The sequence below is a fragment of the Mesoplodon densirostris genome, chromosome 19 (genome assembly GCF_025265405.1).
Source record: "Mesoplodon densirostris isolate mMesDen1 chromosome 19, mMesDen1 primary haplotype, whole genome shotgun sequence".
Lineage (NCBI taxonomy): Eukaryota > Metazoa > Chordata > Mammalia > Artiodactyla > Ziphiidae > Mesoplodon > Mesoplodon densirostris.
Window position 1 is genome coordinate 47525583 of NC_082679.1, and position 19336 is coordinate 47544918.

The 19336-nt window shown below is 53.2% G+C and overlaps 1 protein-coding gene and 1 pseudogene across 1 annotated transcript; both read right to left on the reverse strand.

The window, feature by feature from the left end:
• Positions 1-5587: 5587 nt before the first annotated feature.
• On the reverse strand, positions 5588-9831 carry DPEP3 (dipeptidase 3). The gene is made up of 10 exons (XM_060083642.1): positions 9605-9831; positions 9208-9334; positions 8601-8730; positions 8370-8511; positions 8057-8123; positions 7753-7929; positions 7149-7233; positions 6541-6616; positions 5927-6062; positions 5588-5824 (listed from the first exon to the last, which is right to left on the reverse strand). Exons 1-10 carry the CDS (start codon positions 9829-9831, stop codon positions 5588-5590), a joined length of 1404 nt encoding a protein of 467 aa, XP_059939625.1.
• A 64-nt stretch (positions 9832-9895) lies between these two features.
• LOC132479677 (dipeptidase 2-like) lies at positions 9896-18151 on the reverse strand (annotated as a pseudogene).
• Between the last annotated feature and the right edge of the window lie 1185 nt (positions 18152-19336).

Here is a 19336-nt window from a genome sequence, read left to right on the forward strand (position 1 = left end):
CACCATTCCTGAGTACCCCCTCCCCATTTTCATCATCTCTCTCTTCCACCTCTCTCCTCCGCAACCTTGGGAACGGAAACCCAGGAAAGTCCCCTCCCTTCCCCCACCCTCCATGTCTCCCTGTTGGAGGCTGCTGGGGATTCCTGCCCCTTCAGTAGCGGCTGCTTCCTCCTCGGTGGGAAGGACACCCATCCCCCTCGCCCAGCCCCGTTTGCCTCTTTGGACGCTGCATTGGATTCTTTAGCCAAGTTCTTTCATCTCAGTTTTATCTTTTACTATCTCACCTCTTAGGGATTCCTTTACCCAAGCCATTTACTTCTTTGCTCTTAAATTTTCTTTCACTTTCTACTCCACTGCTTAAGATAACTTATCCAGTTGGCTTTACTTTAACATCTTTATCTTTCTAGGCCATTCTTTTAGCTATTTGTTTCTCTACCAGAAAAGCCCAGAGGCCACCTCACACCTCTGTCTCCATTTTTTCTCTCCCTTTTATGACTCAGAGGGCTTTAGAATATCAGAATTAGTGGTATCTTTCCAACCTACCTCAGACTCTGCACCCTCTGACCTCCAACTCTGGGGCAGAATAAGGGATCAGAGTCGCTGGGCCCCGCAGGAAGACCTCGGAGCTGACCCCTATTCTGGCCCCTACCCCACAGTCATCCTGGCCAGGGTCTGTTGCTTTGTCCTGTCCTTCATGCCACCTTCACCTGCCCACAGTAGCAGCCTTCCAATGGACTCCCTGCTCCTAGTAGAGCCACCTCTTCTAAAGAAAAAGCCCAAGCTCTTCTCTTGGTCCACAGGGCCCTGCTCCCTCTGGCCCCTCCAACCTCTCCAGCTGCATCTCTCCCTATCCTCCTCGCCAGCCTCAGCCTTTCTGGCTGAGCATCATGGAAGACCAGATGCTCAGATGCTTTGGCTTCTTTCACTTCCCCAAACTCAAGGAGTTTCTGTGCAGCACTTGCACCTGGCAGAATGCCTTTCTACCCTCTGCCCCCACCCTCATTTACCAAACTCCTCTGTATGGAGGAGGCCTCAGCTTGGAGTACCACTTCCCCAGAAGACTTCTCTGAAACACACCCCACCTCCCCCCTACCCCGCTTCACCCTCCCCTGGATTGTGTTCCCCTGGGGCACTTTCCCTTCATAGGACCCACTGCAGGGAGAAACGTGTTGGTGGAGATCTTTAATGTTTTTCATGCCCACTAGACTGTGGATTTCACATTGGCAGGACCATTTTGGTCTCATTACCTTGGTATCTTCAGTCCTGGTCCCAACACATTTTTTGACTAAAGAATGAACAGGTGCCCCCTCCTTGGTCTTCCCTGATGCTCTGCAAAGGTTCCCTCCCCATAGTTCTTACCTGGCCTCTCTCCTCAGGGGTGGGGTCAGGTGCTGTGTGGAAGATAGGCCACCACAGCACAACTGAAACCTTAGACTCTGGGGGACTCTGTAGCTAGGATACAACTTCCCCTATACTTCTTTTTTTTTTTTTTCCGGTACGCGGGCCTCTCCCGTTGCGGAGCACAGGCTCTGGACGCACAGGCTCAGCGGCCATGGCTCATGGGCCCAGCCGCTCCACGGCATGTGGGATCTTCCCGGCCCGGGGCAGAAACCCGTGTCCCCTGCATCGGCAGGCAGACTCTCAACCATTGCCTCTCCAAGGGAAGCCCTCAATGCAGTTTTTATCAGTTTACACTGCCACCAGCAGGGTATGAGAGAATACCTGCTGCTCCACACCCTTACAAGCGCTTGGTATTGTTCATCTGTTGAATTTTAGTTATCCTTTTTTGTGAGTTTTATTTTGCATGTCCTTAGTGACTAGTAAGGTTGATAACCTTTTCATTTTCTTTTTTTCTTTTTTTAGTATTTATTTATTTGGCCACGCCGGGCCATTTTTTCTTTTTTTTAACATCTTTTTTTTAATTTTTTAATTTTTATTTATTTTTTTATACATAGGTTCTTATTTGTTATCTATGTTATACATATTAGTGTATATATGTCAATCCCAATCTCCCAATTCATCCCACCACCACCATTCCCCCTGCCACTTTTCCCCGTTGGTGTCCATACGTTTGTTCTCTACATCTGTGTCTCTATTTCTGCCCTGCAAACCAGTTCATCTGTACCATTTTTCTAGCTTCCACATATATGCGTTAATATGTGATATATATTTTTCTCTTTCTGACTTACTTCACTCTGTATGACAGTCTCTAGATCCATCCATGTCTCTACAAATGACCCAATTTCGTTCCTTTTTATGGCTGAGTAATATTCCATTGTATATACGTACCACATCTTCTTTATCCATTCATCTGTCAATGGGCATTTAGGTTGCTTCCATGACCTGGCTATTGTAAATAGTGCTGTAATGAACATTGGGGTGCATGTGTCTTTTTTTTTTTTTTCCTTTAACATCTTTATTGGAGTATAATTGCTTTACAATGGTGTGTTAGTTTCTGCTGTATAACAAAGTGAATCAGCTATATGTATACATATATCCCCATATCTCCTCCCTCTTGTGTCTCCCTCCCACCCTCCCTATCCCACCCCTTTAGGTGGTCACAAAGCACCGAGCTAATATCCCTGTGCAATGCAACTGCTTCCCACTAGCTATCTATTTTACATTTGTTATTGTATATATGTCAATGCTACTCTCTTACTTCGTCCCAGCTTACAGTTCCCCCTCCCCGTGTCCTCAAGTCCATTCTCTATGTCTGCGTCTTTATTCCTGTCCTCCCCCTAGGTTCATCAGAACCATTTTTTTAGATTCCATATATACGTGTTAGCATACGGTATTTGTTTATCTCCTGATGACTTACTTCACTCTGTATGACAGACTCTAGGTCCATCCACCTCATTACAAATAACTCAATTTCATTCCTTTTTATGGCTCAGTAATATTCCATTGTATATACGCGCCACATCTTCTTTAGCTATTCATCTGTCGATGGACACTTAGGTTGCTTCTATGTCCTGGCTACTGTAAATAGTGCTGCAATGAACTTTGGAGTGCATGTGTCTTTTTGAATTATGGTTTTCTCTGGGTACATGCCCAGTAGTGGGATTGCTGGGTCATATGGTAATTCTACTTTTAATTTTTTAAGGAACCTCCATACTGTTCTCCATAGTGGCTGTATCAATTTACATTCCCACCAACAGTGCAAGAGGGTTCCCTTTTCTCCACACCCTCTCCAGCATTTGTTGTTTGTAGATTTTCTGATGATGCCCATTCTGACTGGTGTGAGGTGATACCTCATTGTAGTTTTGATTTGCATCTCTCTAATAATGTGATGTTAAGCAGCTTTTCATGTGCTTCTTGGCCATCTGTATGTCTTGGAGAAATGTCTATTTAGGTCTTCTGCCCATTTTTTGATTGGGGTGTTTGTTTCTTTAATATTGAGCTGCATGAGCTATTTATATATTTTAGAGATTAATCCTTTGCCCATTGATTTGTTTGCAAATATTTTCTCCCATTCTGAGGGTTGTCTTTTCATCTTGTTTATAGTTTCCTTTGCTGTGCAAAAGCTTTTAAGTTTCATTAGGTCCCATTTGTTTATTTTTGTTTTTGTTTCCATTGCTCAAGGAAGTGGGTCAAAAAAGATCTTGCTGTGATTTATATCAAAGAGTGTTTTTCCTGTGTTTTCCTCTAAGAGTTTTATAGTGTCCGGTCTCACATTTAGGTCTTTAATCCAATTTGAGTTTATTTTTTTGTATGGTGTTAGGGTTCATAATTTCATTCTTTTACATGTAGCTGTCCAGTTTTCCCATCACTTATTGAAGAGCGTGCTGGGTCTTCATTGCAGCACTCGGGATCTTCATTGCTGGTGCGGGATCTTCGTTGTGGCATGTGGGATCTTTTAAGCTGTGGCATGTGAACTCTTAGTTGCAGCATGTGCGATCTAGTTCCCTGACCAGGAATCAAAGCTGGGCCCCGTGCATTGGGAGCGCTGAGTCTTAGCCACTGGACCACCAGGGAAGTCCCTTTCTAAGAGTTTTGTACTTTTATCTTTTGCATTTGGATCAATAACATATTCAGATAATATTATTTTGTATGTTTTATTCTATATGGTGTGAAATAGGGGTCAATATTCTGTTTTTTTTTTTTCACAAATGGATATCCAGTTTTTCCAGTTTGTCCTTATGGGTTCATTCAGGTTCTCCTCTACCTCACATCCAGCTCTCCTTTTTAACTCTGGCCCAGCTTACCTGTACAGATTTAATACCCAACACCAGATCAAGCAGCCTTTTCCATTGTCTCCTATATGTACATAAAGTCTAATCCCTATAATAAATCTCTTATTTTATATCATTCATTGTGGATCTACTTATCTGATCAAATATTTACTGATATGATGCTCTTAAAGTGGGAAGACTCACTCTACTTGATGTCAAGACTTGTTTTAAAGTTGCCGAGATGGGACTTCCCTGGTGGCTCAGTGGTTAAGAATCTGCCTACCAATGCAGGGGACATTGAGCCCCGGTCCGGGAAGATCCCACACGCCGCGGAGCAACTAAGCCCGTGCGCTACAATTACTGAGCCTGCGCTCTAGAGCCCGCGAGCCACAACTACTAAGTCCGCGTGCCACAACTACTGAAGCCCGCGCGCCTAGAGCCCATGCTCCCCAACAAGAGAAGCCACCGTAATGAGAAGCGTGCGCACCGCAACGAAGAGTAGCCCCCTCTCGCCGCAACTAGAGAAAGCCCGCGTGCAGCAACGAAGACCCAACGCAGCCAAAAATAAATTAGAAAAAATAAAGTCGCCGTGATTAAAACTTTATAGTATTGATAATACAATAAACAAATAGCCCAAATAAATGGAACAGAATTCAAAGAGACCCACACATATATGGACACAATTTATGTCATACGTGGCACTGTAGTCTCTCTGCTAATTTCGAGTTCCCATGGAAGGAACTTCGATCTGGCTCCAGCCCACCCTTGTGGATTGGGAGAGGAAAGTGGTCCGAGATGGAAGGCCTGTAGTAAGCTGGGCAGATGGCACTATGTTCCTTTTTTTTTTCTTCCCAAGACCTGATTTCTCCACCTCCACTAAAGACTCAGTTTAAGAAAAAAAAAGAGGACCTTATCTGAAAAATTTAAAAGCTTTTCACGCTTCCTCTCTTGATATTTCCAAACAAGTTAGTTTATGCTACAAAAGGTATCACCCTTTAAAAATAAACAAACAAAAAAACAAAAAAAAATTTTAAACCTTTCAGAGAGAGATTGGAACTACCACTGTCACACTCCATGATGGGATCAACTCTGCACTTGATTCCTTAGTGCTCTTCTGTGGGCACAGGCTTTTAGAATAAGAATAAGGTAAGATGCCTCTGCCTTTCCTGAGAAAGACAAAGCTGGAGGCCAATAGGAACCACCCATCTTGAGCAGCTGGGGCTAGAACATAAGACGGCTCACCAACCAAGAGCCCACCAGACCCAACCCCCCTGCCTGTGAAGGAGGAAGGACACTCACACCTGGCTCTGTACCCAAATGTTTATTCTCAGCATACCTATGTTCGTGCCTGGACCACTAGGAGGGGAACTTTGTGAGACTTTGACACAGTGACCTCTGGAGGACTGGCCAGGTCACTAGAGCCATAAGATGAGGATTGAGAAGGTGGCAGCAGCCATGAGGCCTAGAACGAGGTGTGGGGAGGCTTTTGAGGGCCTCTGGAGGGCCTGATTGGTTGGCCACTTGTTTCCCACCCGGTGTGTGGCCAGGTGTTCATTCTGAGGCTGAGTCAGGTGGGAGTGGCACGACCTGCCCACCTGCCTGTTTGGAAATTCATCCTCTGCAGGGCTCTGGCCACTGTTTTCCTCTCTCACCTGGGGATGAAAGTCAGCAGTCAGTGGCTTCCCCAGCACCCCCTCCCCCACGCCTGCCACCTGCTGAAACACTGAACCATCTTTTTGCCCAGCCCAGCATACCTGTTCCACTTGTCTGAAGACCCGCAGCAGGTTTCCACGAAGGACACCCTGCAGCTCTTCCTCCCTCCAGCCACGCCTCAGCAACTCCTCTATCAGTATCGGGTATGTGGACACGTCCTCCAGCCCCTGTGGGAACCTGTGTGGCCACCAGCTGGCTAGCTGTGGACCCGATCCTGGCCTAGGGCCCACTGTCACACCAGCCCCAGCTACATGGGGGAAATGAAGGTCCGTGTTCTTCAGGCTACTGAATGGAACTTTGGAAGCTCCTTGAAGACTGGGCTTCTGCAGCATTTACCTGCTGAGCAGATGCTCAGTCCACAGCACATCTGCTGGGCTGGGAGTGGAGCATGTGCTGGGCAGATGAGGTCTCCTGTGAGGGGGTGGGTACTTAACAACTGTGATGGCTTGGAGTGGGAATGGGTCCACTGGGCCACAGGAGGGACAGGGAGAGTCCAGGAAACAGGTCCTGGGAGTGGGGAGATGTCAGGTGGGCTGGAAGACCAGAGTCTGTGGTGGAGGCCTGAAGGATGGGAGGACCATGGGATAAGGAACTGAGACTAAAGGACTCCCCACTGAACCCCCCCACCCAAGACAAACCCCAGGGAAACACTCACCGGCCAGACCCATCATAGTTTCCACTAATCCCGATGAACCCAGATCCAGTGATGGCTCTGATGTGGTCAAAGTGATCTAGGGGGTGAGGGTTGTGGTGGGCAGCACGAGGCTGGAGTTAGATCCTGGGACCAGCCCTGGTCTGGGGGAACTCAGCGTGGCCAATTCCCCTGCCCACAGCACTCCAGGACATAACAGCTGACTCCACAGAGCTCCCAGCCCATTGTGAGTTCTGAAGTGGTTATAGGCTAGACACTGGACCAGAGTGAACCTCAGGGCCACCAACCCCTTTGGATCTTTTCCTGCCCAGGAGCCACCACGCCTCTGGGTTCCTTGAGAGCCTGGTTGCAAGGCTCTGCCTGTCCTTTCCAGAGATGTGGGAGCAAACGTGAGACTCAGAGGCAGAGGCAATTACGTCCCCAAAACCCATCAGCACTGGTTGTAGCCCTAGATCTGGGTTCAGGGCAGTGAAGAGCTGTGTCTGCTCCCCTGAGCTGTTGAGAGGCCTGCCCAGGGCCCAGCAGGTATGCCAGATGCCTAGAGCTGTCCTGAGGGCCCTAGCGGCCACAGGCCAAGCTACAACTGCACAAGGAGTCAAAGCAGGGCTCACCTGCCACGGTGGACACGTTAGCAAACAGGTTACACGGCAGCACCCCCGTGGACAGTGACACCATCACAATGCCACCATTTTTCTTCTACATGGATAAACAAATGGACACTCAGCTTGGCACTTCCAGCCTGATGGTCTGCCACCTATGCCCTGGGGGCCCTGATAGGGTAAGTGCTCACTCCTCGCCTGAGGCGTTGGGTAAGGCTTCACTCCTCTTGGCCCCTGGGTGGAACAGATTTGGCCTTGAGTTTCAGAGATGGGGGAGGGTTAACCAGCCTTGGGTCCAAGGGTGAGTGAGGCCTGGGCTGGTAGCTTTGTTCAGGGTCAAGGGTCTTTGGATAGGGACTTTCCTAGTGGCGCAGTGGTTAAGACTCCCCACTCCCAATGCAGGGGGCCGGGGTTCGATCCCTGGTCAGGGAACTAGATCCCACACGCATGCCGCAACTAAGATTTCTCATGCTGCAACTAAGGAGCCCGCCTTCCGCAACAAAGACCCAGAGCAACCAAATAACTGAATAAATAAATAAATATTTTTTTTTAAAAAAAAGGATCTTTGGATGAAGCATGCCTAGTCCCAGGTTTGAGGGCTGGGGTGGCTGCTCACCAGAAGTTGCAGGATGTCATCGGGAACATTCAGCATATAGTCACACACCGCCTTGGCAGCTGAGTGGGAGAAGATCACAGGGGCCCTTGACACCTTCAGGGCTTGCCGCGCCAAGGTGTCCGACCCGTAGGACAAGTCCACCATCATGCCCAGGCGGTTCATTTCCCCTATCACCTTCTGCAGGGACAGGTGGGTTTTTTTTTTTTTTTTGCGGGGGGTGGGGGGTGGGTGTCGGGAGGGATGCACGTGTATGCACATATCTGTAGGGAACGTGCGGGGTAGGATATGGAAAAGGAGTCCTTACCTCACCAAAGCTTGTCAACCCACTGATGTCGGTGTAGAAGTGTTGAAACTTGGTGGAACTCTCTGCCCTGAAGGACAGCCAGAGGAAGGCAATCTAGCAGGCCCTACCTTGGCCAACAGAGCCTGGACTTCCAGGCTCTTTGTCCATCCATCCCACCTCAGAACAGGGTGAGGATCTGGACCAGCTGCTTTCTGGGAGTGTGAGGGACCTGCTGAGAACCCACAGCCTCCCTCTGTGGACCCCTCTGTCCTCACCTCTCTGGCAGTTTCCCCACCACGCGTCTACCGTTCCACCCTGGCCAGGCACTGCTCACCAGGGCGTGTTGCAGGTGAAGGTGAGTGTCAGGTAGCGTACTCCTAGCAGATAGAAACTGCGCAGCACAGACAGGCTGCTGTCTAGTGAGTGACCACCCTCCACACCAATAAGGCAAGCCAGCTTTTGAGTGCTGTTCAGTCCTAGAAGAGGGCAGAGAATCAAGCGGTCAGAGCCCAGGGCCAGAACCACCAGAGTGAGGCCCTGACTATCCTCCCATTCCCCAGCCCACCTCTGGCTGAGGTCACAAGCTCCAGTTCAGAGTAGGAGGCACACACGCGACGAATGAGGTCAATCTGCTCCAGCGTGAGGCGCACAGCATCCTGGTCCTGGGTGTGGCATGGTGCGTAGGCTGACCAGAACTGGGGGTTGGCCCAGGGGTCCAGAATGAGATCAGGGTGGTCTCCAAGTGCCCTTGGCCTGCTACTCCTCCTCAGCCCCCAAGGTACTCATCTGGGTCAGTGGCCCTGAGTGCGGCACTGCATGACCCCGTGGTACCTTGATGACTATTCAGCTTGTTGCCAGCAGCCAAACTGGCAGGACCCGTCCTCACCTGCTGTTTGTCCATGTGCTATGTGAATGCCCCAAAGGCAATCCACCATATCCTTTGTGGTTTCAGAGCCCCCACGCTCGCCAGGGATTTTCTGATCACTTTCTTGGAGTCTCCACAGAACTTGGGCACCCATGCCGCTGGCCTGCTTTGACCTCCAACACCCCTGCACTCTCCAGCAGCCCCATGATGGCAGACTGCGTGTCCTCTGATAGTCAGAGGCCTGTCTACCCAGGTTCCTGTGCCCCCCCACATTCCCCAGCGGCCGTTAAGTGTGTCCCTCTGGTACCTGGGCACCCACGAGGCCATCCCTGAACTTGTCCAGGCTGGTTTGGCCAAGGCTGAAATTGTGCAGGTTGCCCTCCTGTAGCTCGTTCCGGAAATGCTCTTTCAGGAACAGGGGCAGGTGGTTCTGGCTGGGGGAGTCAAGACAAAGTAAGAGTAGGGGGCGTGGCCTCCAGGTCCTGGGCCTGTTCTGTCCCAGCCCACCTCCCTCCTCACACAGACGGTAGTCCTGAGGAGGAATTCTTAGGTAGGGGGCTCCACCGGCAACGGGGTGATGGGGATGAAGACGCCATGGGTGATGGAGGAGAGAGGGGTGGTGTGAGAAAGCCTCCTACTAGCCCTTCCTCTCCCGCCCAGAGGCCGGTTCAGCCCCAACCAGCCGGCACGGCGCACTGACGCACCCATCCACAAGCCGGAAGTCCCGCATCAGGGCCCGAGCGCGCTCATGCAGACTCGGGGCTCTCGGGGAGCCCGGCACTGTTGGGGCGCTGGAGGTGTCCGGCCTGGTCGAGGCGCTGGGGGTTCCCTGCGTGGTCCGGGCGCGGGTTACCAGCCACAGCAGGAGCAGCAGACGCAGAAGAGGCCGCCAGGTGAGCGCGCGGGGAGCCTTGAGGCCTACGGGCTGCATGCTGCACAGGGCCGAGCAGGCGGGCAGAGGCGGGTCTCGAGAGCCTGAGAGGGGCGGGCGAGGGTCAGAGGGCGACGATGGGGCCCCAACCGTCGATGTAGGTGAGCCAGAGGCGCGGCCTCGTCTGAAGCGGCTGGAGTCTGGACGCTCGACAGACGCGCGGGGACCCACAATGCCGCCTCACAGCGTGGCCGCCAGGGGGCGATAGGATCTTCCCGCCCCGACTAGGACGGCGCCCTAGTGGGCCCGGCTGGTCTCTGTTGCGAGCGCCCGCTAGCGATGCATCGCGGGCTCCCTCCGCCCCTGCTCCCGGCCCTCCAGCCACCCCTCCCGAGCTGTGTGTACCTACTGACTCGGGGAGGAGGCTCGTGGGGGAACTGGGAGGGGTCCAGGAATCTTCCTAATTTTACCTCTAGCCAGGCAGGTCGCAGGTCCAAGTGGGGTTTTAGTTGCAGGGATATGCCCGCCCTCCAACGGGTTAAATATTCCATGAAATTCTAGGAAGAATTAGAATTCAGAAGAGTGAATTAGATCTTTATGTTTTGACTGACAGAAAAGTGATTCCATATGTATATATATATATATATATATATATATATATATATATATATATATATTTTTTTTTTTTTTTTTTTTTGCGGTACGCGGGCCTCTCACTGTTGTGGCCTCTCTCGTTGCGGGGCACAGGCTCCGGACGCGCAGGCTTAGTGGCCATGGCTCACGGGCCCAGCCGCTCCGTGGCATGTGGGATCTTCCCGGACCGGGGCACAAACCCGTGTCCCCTGCATCGGCAGGTGGGCTCTCAACCACTGCGCCACCAGGGAAGCCCTATGACAGCTTTTAAGATAATCTTTGGGGGAATTCCCTGGTGGTCCAGTGGTTAGGACCCTGCATTCTCCTTACCGAAGGCAAGGGTTCAGTTCCTGGTCGGGAAACTAAAATCCCACAAACCGCACAGCATGGCAAAAAAAAAAACCAACCCAAACCAAAAAACAACCTTTGGTCTTTGGCTCCTTGAAGTTTGATTTTTTTTTCTGTTAAGTTTGATTTTGAAATGCATTTGGTGGCATTATGAATAGTGCAGGTATAAATATTATTTCATATACCATTTTAGGGAACTGGGGAACATATATATGCATTCCTCTTGGATATATAGCCGGGATGAAATTGCTCAGCCAATGGGATATGTGTAGATTGTTAGTATTAACTATTATCTTTTATTAGTCATTATCTTTTTTAATCATGTTATTTATTATTATTACCTCTCATTAGTTTTTTTTTTGTTTTTTGTGGGTTTTTTTGCGGTACGCGGGCCTCTCACTGTTGTGGCCTTTCCCGTTGCGGAGCACAGGCTCCGGAAGCGCAGGCTCAGCGGCCATGGCTCACGGGCCCAGCCGCTCCGCGGCATATGGGATCCTCCCAGACCGGGGCATGAACCCGTATCCCCTGCATCGGCAGGCGGACTCTCAACCACTGCGCCACCAGGGAGGCCCCTCTCATTAGTTTTTAAATGAACTTATTTGTTTTATTTTATTTATTTATTTTTGACTGCGTTGGGTCTTCATTGCTGCGCGTGGGCTTTCTCTAGCTGTGGCAAGCGGGGGCCACTCCCGCTGCAGTGAGTGGGCTTCTCAGTGCGGCGGCCTCTCCCGTTGCAGAGCATGGGCTCTAGGTACACGGGGCTCAGTAGTTGTGGCATGCTGGCTCTAGAGTGCAGGCTCAGTAGTTGTGGCGCACGGGCTTAGTTGCTCCGTGGCATGTTGGATCTTCCCGGACCAGGGCTCGAATCCGTGTCCCCTGCATTGGTAGGTGGATTATTGTTTTTTTTTTTTTGTTGTTGTTGTTGTTGTTGTTTGTTTTTGCGGTACGTGGGCCTCTCACTGTTGTGGCCTCTCCCGTTGCGGAGCGCAGGCTCAGTGGCCATGGCTCACGGACCCAGCCGCTCCGCGGCATGTGGGATCTTCCCAGACCGGGTCACGAACCCATGTCCCCTGCATCGGCAGGCGGACTCTCAACCACTGCGCCACCAGGGAAGCCCGGTAGGTGGATTCTTAACCACTGCGCCCCCAGGGAAGCCCTACCTCTCATTATTAACTCAGTGTATTAACTAAATTTTGGCTATAATTAGTGCAGTTGCTATTATCATTAATGAACTGGGGGAAGATGGGGTGGTTGCCTAAGTAGCCTGAACCGATTAGAGAGGAAGTCCCTGAGGAACAGGGGAGGAGGTGTGCCCACATCCAGAGCAGTCTAGCCATTGGAGGTCCATGGCCCATTAAGTAGCCTGAGATTCTGGGCTCTGTCCAAATAGGTACAAAGATCATTTGTGATCTAGGCATGTTCTCTTCTTGGGCATCTGAACCAGCATTCCCTGAAAGATCCCCAGGTGGTACTCAGTGGGTCAGGATCTGGATTTAGGTGAGCTACACAGAGGGAACGGAGTAAGGTCCACCCTTCTGCAGCCAGAGCCACCCACTGTCTTCTTCCAGTGCTGAGCCAAGCCACCTGGGTTTCCTCAGGCCACTGCCAACAGGTCTTCCTTGAGTATCCAGTGTCTAAACTGCAGGGTCCCCCACCAAAGCCCAGTATTGGGAGCCTGCACCACAGACCCCACCAGGGAGAAGGACACTCATGCTGATTCCATTTCTAAAGCATTTATTTTCACGAAATGTTTGTGCTCGCGTGCAAGGAAACTTTGTGGGGTATCTGTGGCTGCCAAAGTGACATCTGGCAGGATTAACTGGATCACCAGAGCCAAATAATGAGGACTGGGAAGGCAGCAATAACTGTGAGGCCTGGGCCCATGTGGGGGCAAGATTTTGAGAATGACCACTTAGGTGACAACATGGGATTCCCACGAACCTCATCTCTGGTTAGTTTCTGGTCTGGAGCCAGATCCTCTCTGTGATGCAGACGTGGGAGGACGGAGCGGCAAGAGCTGCCCAGCTACTCATCTGGGAACTCATCCTCCAAGCGACTCTGTCCCTCGTTCTCCTCCCGTACCTGGAGGCGGCAGTCAGCGGGCAGCTCCTCTCACAGCACCCCCGCGTACACCTGCTCAGACCACCTGCTCAGAGCTACTCTTTTGCCCAGCCCAGCATACCTGTCCCACCTGTCTGAAGACCTGCCGCACGTTTCCTCAAAGCACACCCCAGAGCTCTTCCTCACTCCAGCCATGCCCCAGCAACTCCTCTATCAGTACCGGGTATATGGACACGTCCTCCAGCCCCTTTGGGAACCTGTGTGGCCACCAGCCAGCCAGCTATTGGGCCTCAGACCTGTTCCCTAGTCCTGAGTCAGAACCAAAGCCCTATGTGTCCAGGGTCCACTGAACCCCAGCCCTGTTCAAATACGGAAAATGGAGACTTGGAGAGAGTAAATGATTCACTCCTGCTCTTCATCCTTCAGAGGAAGGCCCCCAAAGCGCCTCGACTATTCACCAAAAGTCATCGAATTGTACTGTTAAGATCTGTGCCTTTCACTGAATACAATTTTTGCCTCCACTTATAAAGAGAAGAAAAGCTTTTTAAGAACTGGGTTGACCCCCCTGAATGCAGAGGCCCAACTGCAGGCAGAGAAGATGGTCAGCCCAGCCCAGACCTTGCTAAGAGTCTGCTCAGAGGCCGTGGGCCTGCTGGCACTGGATGGGCGCAGATGCTGGGCAGATGAGCTCTGTGTGGTGTTTTAGACAAACATGATGACCTAGAGTAGGGCCAAACAGACAGGAGAGCCCAGGAAGCAGACCCTGGGAGAGGGGAGATACCAGTTGGGCCAGCACACCTGAGGCTATGGTCAAGGCCATGAGGACCACAGTGTGGTGGGCACGGTGGCTGTGAAAGCCCCACTGCTGCCCAGCCAGCCCGAGACAAGCCACGGGGAAGCACTCACCAGCCAGCCCCATCATAATCTCTGCCAATCCCGATGAACTTGCATCCAGTGACTGCCCTGATGTGGTCGAAGTGATCTGAAGAATGGAAAGTCAGCAGTGTGAGGCTTCCAGGGCAGGGGTGGGGGTGATGACTGGCCTCTGTTGATTCCCCTTTTTGCAGCCTGTAGGCCAAACAGGCCAGTTCCTTCATGGCCTGGCACCGAGAGTACCAACTAGAGGGCCCTGAGGTTTGATCTGAAGTGATCCCAGCTGGCTCTAGACTGGACTTCAAATTTGGAGAGGACCCCAGAGCCCCATTTGGGCCATTTCCCACCCAAGGTTCACCCTGCCTCCCAGTATCCTTGAGAACCTGTGGGGGCTCCTTTCCGCGGGTGTGGAGGATGAGAGAGGAACAAGAGTACAACTGATGAAAACCCCAGAGACATAAGGAGCTGTCCAGTCCCTTAGCCAGAGGTATGGGCAGTGCACTTTAGGAGCCCCTGCAGAGGCACAGATGGGCAGCACCCGGGCTCTGTGTCTGACAGCCTCCCTGATACCCATCAGTATCGTAGTTTTGATTCTGTGGCTCCAGTTCCACATGGCACCAAGGTGCTATGTACTGTCCATTATTGGGTTTTTGGGAGCTGTACCTATTGCCAACAGGTGCGTCAAACCACTGGGGCTCTTCTGAAGTCCTCCCCAAATTTGGACCCAGCTTCAGCTCCAAATCAGAGTTTTCAGAGAGCCCAGGGTGAGGCTCACCTGCCACAGTAGACACGTTGGCTAACAGGTGGCACTGCAGCACCCACACGGACAAGGACACCATCACGATGCCACCGTTCTTCTTCTGCAGGGGCAGACTGGTGGACAGTCAGCTTGGCCCCCAGCACAGCCACCTGCCTGTTCACTCTCTTGACCCCTGTGAGGAAGGTGTTCAGCCCTGGCTTTGAGGTCAGAGTCATCTCCTCTCTGGGTTTGTGTGAATGGAGGAGCCGCAGCCCTGGTCTGGGTGGTGTCTTGGCCCTGGGTTTCCAGGTTTGGAGGAGTATCTTGCCACCTAGACCCCCACCTAGGGCTCAAGAGTTCAGGGGCTGTGGACTGTGGGTTTTGGGGGCAGAAGATATTTAACCTGGGGTTTGAGGAAATTGAGGGAGAAGAGGCTCAGGTTCAAGGGCTCCTGGTTTGAACCTCTTGCTTTAGGTTTGAGGGCCAAGGCAGTCTCTCACCAGAAGCTGCAGGATATCATCAGGAACATTCCGAGTGTTCTTGCACATACCCCGGCCAGCTGAGTGGGAGAAGATGACAGGTGCCTGTGAGACTTCTAGGGCTCGCCGTGCCACAGCATCCGAGACATGGGACAAGTCCACCATCATGCCCAGGCGGTTCATTTCTGCCACCACCTTCTGCAGGGACAGGATGGGGAGAGGGCATCAGGGCTGCATTTATCTTGTGCGCATTTATCTGTAGGGAACAGGCGGGGCTGTACATTCATGTGGGGCAGGGTATGGAACCCGGGTCCTTACCTCGCCAAAGCCGGTCAGCCGACTGACATTGCTGTAGAAGGGGTGGATACCCTTTGCTGAGCTCTGTGCCCTGCAGGATGGCCAGGAGGCAGTCTGACCGGTGGCCATGACTTGGCTACAAGAGCCTAGAAAGAGGTTCTGTTGAACCGTCTACACCTGCAACTCCCTGGTGCAAGAGGAGGGACCCAAACTGGGCTGTGCCTGGCAGTAAGAGGGCCCTTCTGGGGATTCAGTCTTGTTCTGCAACCTCCATTCCCCTCCCCACCCCAGGGTCAGGGCCGGATCCCAGGGGTAAACTTGCTTTGGGCCCCAGCGTGATCTTGGGCAGATCCCTGCCTCACTGGGCCCTTACCATTTGCACTGTGCTCACCAGGGCATGTTGCAGGTGTGGGTGAGTGTCACGTAGTGCACACACAACGCACAGAAGGTACGGAAGATGGAGAGGCTACTGTCCAGTGAGTGGCCGCCCTCCACACCAATGAGGCAAGCCAACTTCCGGGTATTGTTGAGAGCTGGGGGCAGGTAGGTCAGATGATCATTTTCAGAGGCAGGGGTAGCTTACTGAAGTCCCTAACACCTACCACCACCAGTCTGTTTACCTTTTTTTTTTTTGTTTTTTTGGCTGTGCCACGCAGCATGAGGGCTCTTAGTTCCCCCACCGGGGATCAAACCCGAGCCTCCTGCAGTGGAAGCGTGGAGTCTTAACCTCTGGACTACCAGGGAAGTCCCCCATCTACCTTTAACTGAGGTCACAAGCTCCAGCTCAGAATAGGAGGCACACATGAAGCGGATGAAGTGAATTCGCTCCAGGGTGAGGTGCACAGCATCCCGTTCGTGGGTCTGGCATGGGATGCAGGTGGACCAGAACTGAGGGAAGGCCAGGGCTTAGTTTGGGCTTTGGAACTCCTTGGGCTTCTCATAGCCTCCTCAGCTGGCACAGCACTCACTGTGCCCAGAAGTCACATGTGGTACTTGGAAGCCCGTCAGGTTAGCTCACTGCAACCCCTGTAGCCCCTAGCATCCATGGCATGGCACTTTCTAGGTCACTATGGTAACTTAGTTCTAATGTGACTAACCTGTGGTCTCTGAGGCCCCCAAACTGCCCCACATTCCCCAGCAGCCATGGTGGCACCTTGTGTGTCCCTTTGTTAACTGGGCATCCACGAGACCCTCTTTCAGCCTGTCCAAGCTGGTCTGGCCATGGCTGAAATTGCGCAGATTAACATCCTGTAGCCCATTGTGGTAAAACTGCCTCAGGACCAGGGGCATGTCCTTGTGGCTGGAGGGAGGTCAAGGCAAATGGGTGGGCTCCTTAGGTCTTGGGATCAGGCAGGACACATTGCCTGGCCTGGGCCAGCCTGGGGGTCCCCCACCTCACACTGTCACACAGACTATACTAAGAGCAGCTGAGGCCTGGGCTGAGGGGTTCCCACCAGGGAGGGGATGACAGAGAAGGGGAAGGGCATCCATAGATGATGGCGAGGACATCCAGGGATGGTGTGAGGGAGCCTCCCCACTAGCTCTGCATGCTCTGGACCTCCTCCCCTGCCCAGGGCCAGGCTAGGCCCCCACTGGCCCCCAGCAGCCCGCACACACTGCAGCCACCCGTCCACAAGCGGGAAGCCCCGCATCAGGGCCCGTGTGCGCTCCCGCGGACTTGGGGTACTGGAGGTGCCCGGCGTGGTCTGCACGGGTTACCGGCCGCAGCAGCAGACCCAGCAGGAGCAGCAGACACAGCAGAGGCCGCTGGCTGAGTGCGCGGGGACCTTCGAGGCCCCCGGGCCGCAAGCTGCGCAGGGCCAGGCAGGCGGGCAGAGGCGGGTCTGAGAGGGGCGGGCGATGGGGTTCTGCCCGTCGACACAGGCCACCCTGTGGCGCGGCCTCGCAAGGGGGGTGGGTTGAAGGAGGGGATACAGAGTCACAGGACCCTGCGACCCGTGTGCGGAGAGCCGCGATCCGCGAAGCCCGGCAGCCACAGGGCGGCACTGCCCTCCCGCCCCCTGCTTAGAGGCAGCTCCCGCGAGCTAAGCTGGCCTCTGCTGAGAGCCCACTCGCCTCCCGTCGCGGGTTCCCTCTGCCCCTGCCCCTCTTCCCATTCCCACTGCTCCGAGGGGGCGCCCTAGGTTGCTCTCCCCCGCCTCTAACCTTCCTGTCCAAGCTGGAGTGCTTTTCTCAGAGGGCCACCTTCAGCCCGAGGCCTCCCGGGAGCACACCTCGTCCCCATCTGCCTGCAGCCGGCCCCGCCCACCCCGAGGGCTGCGTGCGAGTGTCTCTGTGGCCACAAGTGCTCTGGGCTCCCGGTTTCCCGGTACTGGGCCATGGGGGCTGGTGTGGGGGAAGAGAGAGTTTCTGGAAATGGGGGGGGTAACCTTGTGAGCTCTGGATTCAGGACGGGGCCCTCTGCCCCCGACCTGCTCTTTCCACCTACTTGACTCCCCAACCTGCATGACCATTCTCTGGGGACTTCAACCAGTGCCTGGGAACTATCAGGAACCTCCCCCACTTCTGGCAGCCAGCCTCAGGAAAGAGCGCCCTCAGGAGTCGCTACACCTCCCCAGGGCCTGAATGGAGGGACTTCGGGGATGTGAACTGAACAACCTTCTGGGGAGAGTCATCGACCCTTTTACTCAACAGAGCAGGAACCCAGTCAGCAGGCTATTTGAGTGGAAGGAAATGAAGTCATTTCCGTGGCAGCAGAGCCCCCACCGCAGTAACCTTCCTCCCAGAGCTGCTGGCTGACCTTCTGGCCAGGATCCCTCCTACCTCAGCGTGAAAGGCCCGGCCTCGTGGAGAAGTATAGGCTCTGAGGAAAGACCTGGCACCTGGGTTCTGCTGCTACACTTGCCTTATCTCGTGGCCCCTGTGGCTCTAGCTTTCCCAGAAACCTCAAGGGCTAAGTGCCTGTGCTTGCTCAGAGGCCTCACGCCATTCCCCATTTCCAGCCTCAGGCCCTCCCCCTAGCTGCCTTTTCTAGGGACCTCCTCCCCCCAACACACACACACACACACGCACACGCACCCACACTGGGGATGTGCCTTCTCACAGAAGCTCAACCACTGAGATGCTTTAGGGACTGTGCCCAAACTCCTTCATCCCCAGCCTCTCAAGTTTTTGCTCTGATCCCTGGCACCCCCTGGAGCTGTTCCACCTTTGGAACCTTTCCCGGGTGGCAGGAGTGCCTAGCACAGGGGTAGTGACCTAAGTCTGAGCACTGGCGACCCTAGAAATCTGTTACACAAAAACATTTTATTGAGCTACGGTAAGGGACCCCACTGGGGACAGAAAGGGCTGGCAATAAAGGAGCATGTGAACCTCAGGGCAGGGTGCATGCTGCTTGACTCTCCATCCTGTTCTTGCTTCAGGGAGCAGGTCTTCCTGGGTCTCTCTATCCTTCCTCCTGAGACCCCAGGCAGGAGGCTCTTTGGGAAGCCACAGATTGCTGCTTTCAGTTTCAAAAAGCCCAGCTCCCCACTGGTTTGTGGTGGTGGCCGCTGACAATGGCTCAGGGCAGGAGCCCATGTGGTAGACTTCTAAGGCTTCTCTGCACCCTGTCTCTGCTCCTGCATCCTCCTCGGCTCACAGAGTGTAGACTTTTCTTTCTTCAGCTCACAAAGGGGCCCCTGAGGATTGAGCAGAGGAACGTCAGGTTTTCTTCCGGGCCAGCTTCAGCCCTGGGATGTTCAGGGCAGACTCTCATTTCAAACCTCAGTTTCTGAGGCTCCTGGCTTATGGCCATTTAGTGTGGAAGGAGGCTCCTGGCTGGGGAAGGCTCAGACAGAACGACGCAGGTTCTAATCTGTGGCAGTGGGCAGTGGGGGGGCGGGGGGGTCATTGCAGGAAGAGGCATTCACTGCCTTAGGCAGTTAAACCATTGCCCTCTCTTCAGGATGGCTCAGCCAGCAAGATTCTGTGGAGTCCGCCTCCTGGCACCATGCTACAATCACCAGATTTTGGGTCTGGAGCAACCCAGATCTTCATCGGACTCTTCCAGAGCATGCTTTCTCTTGGGAGCACATCTGGGGACTGGCTTCTCTGCTTCCACCTTTGCTGGCGTGGCCAAAGCAACAACCCTGTAGGCCCGGTAGGTACCAACCAGGCAGTGTGTCTCCCCATG